Source organism: Eutrigla gurnardus, assembly GCF_963514095.1.
Source record: "Eutrigla gurnardus genome assembly, chromosome: 23".
NCBI classification, from domain to species: Eukaryota; Metazoa; Chordata; class Actinopteri; order Perciformes; family Triglidae; genus Eutrigla; species Eutrigla gurnardus.
In genome coordinates, this window is record NC_139934.1 from 17,707,465 (window position 1) to 17,714,016 (window position 6,552).

The 6,552-nt window shown below is 41.9% G+C and overlaps 1 protein-coding gene across 1 annotated transcript; it reads left to right on the forward strand.

Annotated features, from left to right (window-relative positions):
• Positions 1-2,338: 2,338 nt before the first annotated feature.
• Positions 2,339-4,344, forward strand: LOC311009474 (uncharacterized protein; the record flags this gene model as incomplete). Its single annotated transcript, XM_084003672.1, has 4 exons — positions 2,339-2,464; positions 2,630-2,683; positions 3,819-3,956; positions 4,130-4,344. The coding sequence occupies exons 1-4, from the start codon at positions 2,392-2,394 to the stop codon at positions 4,342-4,344; spliced, it is 480 nt and encodes a 159-aa protein (XP_083859798.1). The 5' UTR covers positions 2,339-2,391.
• Between the last annotated feature and the right edge of the window lie 2,208 nt (positions 4,345-6,552).

Sequence of the window (6,552 nt, forward strand, 5' to 3'; positions counted from 1 at the left end):
TATCATTTTTTTCTTCATCCATTGGTTAAAGTTTTATGAAGACACATTTCTTTTGGACACTCTAGATATCAAGTCCAAGTTCAGACTTTGAATCTTGCCTCTCCAAAGAAGATCAAGACACTATCCCTAGGCTGAGGAGGACCAAAAGCATACAAGTAAGCAACACACAATGAGGGAGAAAAGATAAATACATTGGCTTTACATTTATTTACTGATTGTTATTATCTAGAATGGAGTAAACTGTTTATGCCAAAAGATACATTAATTAAGCTGACATACATTTAATTTAAATTTTCTTTCCTAAAGATGTACAACCGGATTCAGTTTGATTCAGAGGAGCTCTTTGACCTCACCTCCAGTGACAGTGGAGAAGAATATATTCCTCAGACTAGTACGGATCAATCTGATGATACAGACACAAGTCAAGTTATTGAGCTAGTTGAGCAGAAACCACGCCTTGGCCAAAGCCAAAAATTTCAAGATACATGTCTTTCACAAACAAAATTGAACAGTGACTCTTCAAAGCAGGTTCATAACAGAGGACGCTCACGCTCAAGAAAAGAAAGTGACTCTGGTGTGAGATGTAAAAGGCGACGTTTAAGCCGTTCATCCTGTCCTAGAACACAAACCGCCAGTAGGCACTCATCAAAACAGACTGAAGGGGGAGACCCTGAATCCCTATCCGAAAACTCGACTCCAAATTTGGATCAGAATCTCCCTGACAGTGCATCTTCCCTCCATGCAGAAGATAGAGTGCCTGATGGTTCACTTTCCATACCTGCCGTCTGTAAAAAGGATAACGGGACAAGAATGTATAACAAAAAGCAGTACTGTTTGTACTGTAAGTTAGGAGTTGGAAAAATGGCGAGACATTTGGAGCGTGCTCATTCCAATAAGCCAGATGTTGCACAGGCTTTGTCGTTCCCAAAAGGATCCAAAGAAAGACGAATGCACCTGGAACATCTGAGAAATAGGGGCAACTTTGCACACAATGTTGAAGTATTAAATACTGGTCATGGAAATCTAGTTCCTCGCAAGCAACCAAAACAGGATTCTCAAGCACAAAATTTCCTGCATTGTGTGTATTTCAAGGCTTTTTCACAAAGAAAGTCCTTTGGCGGCATGTGAGCATCTGCAAGTTCAAGCCCGATGTTCAACAAAAAAAACCTGGCAAAACCCGTGTCCAGGCCCTTTGTGCATTTGCTGTTCCTCCACCTCCTGGTGTTGAAGTAGAAGCTGGTACACAACATGGTTCAAGATGAAGTTTATTCTGCTGTCAAATCTGATGCATGTATTCTAGAGTATGGCGAGCATCTCTATAACAGGCTCGGATATGACGTCGGCAAACATGAATTCATTCGGCAGAAATTGAGAGAGCTGGGCAGGCTTCTGGTATGCTCAAGGAAAACTACTCCTTTGAAGACCATTGAAGAGCACATCAAACCTGCGAATTTCATGCATGTTATACAAGCAGTGAGACATGTGGCAGGCCATGACAGCAAAACCAATACATACAAGACCCCAAGTCTTGCTTTCAAACTTGGACATACCTTGACAAAGATTTCAATGCTTGTTGAAAGCCGTGCAAATGTACAGAAGGACTACAGTGCAGCAAAAGATGCTCGTACATTCCGCAGAGTCTACGAAACTATATGGAATGAAATGATATCGTCTGCTTCACTGAGAACACTTCAGGAATCTAGGTGGAATGCCCCTCTGTTGCTTCCATTCACCAAAGATGTCCAGACTCTGCATTCTTATTTAGATGCGCAACAGGAACTGGGTCATAGTAAATTGGCAACAGAGTCATCGCCGCAGACATGGTCACAGCTGGCAAAGACCACATTGACACAAGTTATTTTGTTCAACCGTCGGAGAGCAGGGGAGGTGTCAAAAATGCCCCTCTCAGCATATTTGACTCAAAATCCATCAGGCCCCCAGGAAGATCTGAATGCGGCCCTCACAGACTTGGAAAAGAAACTCTGTCAACACTTCAGGCGGATAGAGATAAGAGGAAAAAGGGGAAGAAAGGTCCCCGTGCTTTTGACCCCAGCAATGCAACAATCATTGGATTTGCTTGTCACCAAACGGCAGGAATGTGGGGTTCCTGGAGATAACACATACTTTTTTGCAAGACCAAGTGCATTGACTTGCTATCGTGGGTCTGATTGCCTTCGACACTATGCCAAGATCTGTGGTGCCAGAAGTCCCTCAAGTCTCACCTCTACAAAACTGCGCAAACAAACCAGAACTCTGTCTCAAGTTCTCAATCTCAATAATACAGAGCTGGATCAGTTAGCGGATTTTCTTGGCCCTGATATAAGAGTGCATCGGCAGTTCTACAGACTTCCGGAAGGCACCCTCCAACTTGCTAAAGTAAGCAAAGTTCTCATGGCTCTGGAACAGGGACGCCTGGCAGAGTTCAAGGGCAAGACCCTGGACGAAATCAACATAGATCCTGACGGTACTAATTATTTCTCTTTCTTAACATTGCTATCTACATTATATATTATGTCTCATTTTTCTTGAGCATTATTGGAACATCTCAGAATCAAGAGATTGCATTCTGCTTCCACTAACATCATTCTCCTTCCTTCTACCCCTCTTCCAATCCCCCACTAACTCACAGAGAACGTGCACCTTGACAGCGACACCGAGGCGGTGTGTGATTCAGGCTCAGAAGGTATGTATCTTATGAAATGTGACCACGCTTATGTATTCAAGTAGGGGTGGGCAAAAATATCGATACGGCAATATATCGCGATACTTTGTTGCCCAATACAATATCGATTCTTCAACTCCAAGTATCGATATATCGCCGAAGGGCCACTCTGCTGTGCGGCGGATGTATTTCTGTAGTAGAGAGAGTGGCTGAGGTCTTTGCAAAATGGATGGCAAGTTAACAACGCCCTTCACAATTTAAAGTTCACATTTGGAAGCACTCTGGCTTCAAAGTTAAGAGAGATAGCAAGAACAACGAGCTGGACAAAGAGAATATTACTGCCCAGAAATTTCATGGGAATTAATAAAATGGAGAGGCTGTTTTGAATGAAATAGTTTTGAGTCAATTTGTCCTCTGATCAATATCATCTGTTGTACATATACAGGTACTTGTGTTTTCATCTTTATTTATATCGCAATATCGTGATATTGTGATATCGTGATACGCATCGTATCGCGACCAAAGTATCGTGATACGTATTGTATCGTGAGGTTCTTGCCAATACCCAGCCCTATATTCAAGGCTATCCATTTACTGTATGGATGTCACGATCAATTACCCATTTTAATTTTCAGTATGTACCGATACCGAGTCTGATTCTTATGCTTTAATGTTTTTTTAATATGTATCTGACAGATCTTAATTTTCAAGGGCTAATACTGAAAAAACAGATCCTGGGTCACAAATATTAAGTTTATATGAGTCATAAATTACTGATATGATATGGCTAAACATGAGAAGCTGCTAGCTGGTGTTTGTGCACTCTCTGCTAAGTGCTTACTGCCATCAAGGTCAGTGAATTCTTGCAACCTCAGTTTCAGAACTCACCATCTGGTGCACCCAAATGATTTGTTATATTTACATACTGATTTCCACTTTATGCAGTGAAATTCTCCCATAGTAGAAGTCAGCTGTAAAAGAGAGCAGCTCGGCAACATTAGCAGGCCGAGGTGGCCAAACACAATAGAATAAAGTTGGATCGAATTGGAATTTTAGCCAGTATCAACCCATTCAAATATGTCCAGTTAGGCCTGATGCCAAATGTACTTTGATGTGTCGACTAATATTAGTTCATTTGTTTTCTCCTGGTTTTCAGAGGAGAGGAGTCAGGTCACATCCAGTCAGATGGAAGAAACGACAATTCCAGATGTCAGCCAGGAGGAGGAAGCACAAGAGCAGGGCACCTTGACACCTCCACAAACCTGTCACCGGCTGTCATCAAAAAGGGACAGAGGTAAAGTTTACTGATTCAAACTTTCGACTCCATATATTTATCTAGATGTCTAGATATGTACATATCTAGAAATCGAATATAGATCTAGGTTTATATATATAAAATTATGTTCCCTCCTGCTCTTAACCTCTCAAAATTAGTCTTTATTGACTTTTCTTTCTCTTGCTACACAGGTCGCCAACCTACGAAGAGAAAGGTGTGGGATAAAAAGGAGATCCTTGCTGTTGAGAAGCACCTGATGTCCTTCATCACTTCATGTCGTGTTCCAGGGAAGAGTGACTGTGATAAGTGCCTTAAACTGGAGTATGTAGCTCTCAAAGACAGAAATTGGTCAGCCATAAAATTCTACGTTAAGAATCGAATCACAGCTCTCAAGAGAAAAGTTTGAAGTAATAACTTCATGTCGGTTGACATGAATGTTATGTTATTATGCTGATTGTGTTACATGTTAAATCATTTCTATGCAGATAACTGTTTGCAAGGGAAACCATATTTGGAACAGTGTTTCTGTTAAAAAATATGATGCTCCTTTATTTGAAAGCCTTGGGCTTAGTATTTTATAAGCTTTTGGTACAATGTGGGCATTTAATTAGCCAAATTGCCTATAACTGACTATGTGGCATTTTTGTTTTAAATGTTTGGATACCTTAATTAGGTTACGTGAAATGAATGTTTGTTCATGTATCCATCAAGTTGAAGTGGGTTATTCAACCAAAAAAATAAAACAACCAGGATTGTGCTGCTAACTCACAACCAGGTGTGTAGACTATCAGAAGCATCTTTGTCTGACATTTTTCATTATGATACATTTGTTAGTGTAGTGTTCTTACTTTGGGGACTTGTGGCCTGTAATAACGCTGAACTTGAATGGTGATACTTTTTTGCGCCGTTAATACAAATTCTGATCTGACATGAATGCACCATTGCTTGACAGAACTCCAACTTTTAATGAGAGGATCTTACTGCTCAAGTCACAATGACAGTAGTTGACTAAACTGTTTGTTAAACACTCTGTTTATGTTTACTTGTTTACACAGTTTGACAACAAAATATAAATTACCCTCTATATAGCTATAGGCCATCTATGCAGGTGTCACACTGTTTTAAAAACTGATTATGTAGTGTAGTAGCCTAAATAATCATTGATGCTTCATCAGTACCATGCAACACAACTTTTCTTCAATTACTTCAGAGAACCTACATTTTGACACAAATGACCAAACTCCAGCAGATTAATACCATGGTTAAACAGCACAGCACTCACCTTGACAGTCAAAGGTGGTAAGTGGTTCCACAAAGTAAGTTTAACCTGGATCTGTGTGTGTGTGTGTGTGTGTGTGTGTGTGTGTGTGTGTGTGTGTGTGTGTGTGTGTGTGTGTGTGTGTGTGTGTGTGTGCGCGTGCATTTTCAGAGCCAATACATTAGGCAACATTTGTGTGAGAATGTATGTGTATGATAAAATACCTGATTGCTCGGAGTTGATGCACTGTAGGATCGCCTGCAGTTTGTCCTGGTCGGATGGACTTGCAGAGGTTCACCTGCTTGAAGTCCTTGAAGAAGGCATGGTTGACGTACCTCACCTCGTATGGCCTGGGATTGGCGCGAGCACCACGGATCACTGCTGCATACTCAGCTGGTACGCAGATTTCTCTGTGCCTCAGTTTTCTCTCTATGACACTATGCACAGAATCACACTCCATTTGGGTGTGGCCTCTTTCAAGGTATTTCTGTGTCACTGGCTTCTTCTTTTCCATAGCAAACCTGAGGAGGGCATTGCTTAACAGCAGGTTTCGGTTCTGGTAGCCGCATCCATCGCTCCACAGGATGTACTCATCATACAATGGGTGGGCTTCAAGATAATGCACGACACACGAAGCAAACTCGTTTGCAGAAAGACCAGCTTCACCCTCATGCCACAGGTAATTTGTTGCACTGTGTGATATCATGTCAAAGATGGTGAAGTTATGGACACTGAGCTTGGTCTTGTAATAGAGGGCGGAGGCTTGCAGCTTAGGGCAGAGCAGGAGCCCTTGAAGATCCATGCACACCAACAAGGTCTTCTCACCTGCCTCATCTTTGTCCTTCTGCTTCATTGCTCGTGCAGTGTCCTTTTTAATACAATGCTCCTCCCATGTGGCAGCGTCAAGGTTCCCAGCCTTAAATGTGCAACAGGTATCACACTGATCTTTTTTTGGATGAAAAAGAGAAAGATTCAAGTCATGAAAAACAGTGGAAAAAACTTGTCTTGACAGAGGCTGTAAACCTTGTTCTGCACAAGAGCGCTTGTACTGTGTGTGGAGGTGGCTGACCGACTTGAAAACAGGTTCCAGGTACATCTTTGTGGAGGAGGACCTACAGTAGTGTGAGAGGACTTTCGGCAGGTCCAGAAGGAAGGTCTTCAAGAACTCTTTCTCTTCTGTCCCTGCCCTCACTCTCACATTTACGCTTTCAGTCTGCTCAGGACTCTTCCCTCTTCTCCCCAACCACTTCAAAAAACACCACTGCTTTATTCCCAATGTTGACAGGAACATGCGTTGACACACTCGAAGTCTTCTACCATCCACAACAAGGTGACAAAAAATGGATGCTGACCTCC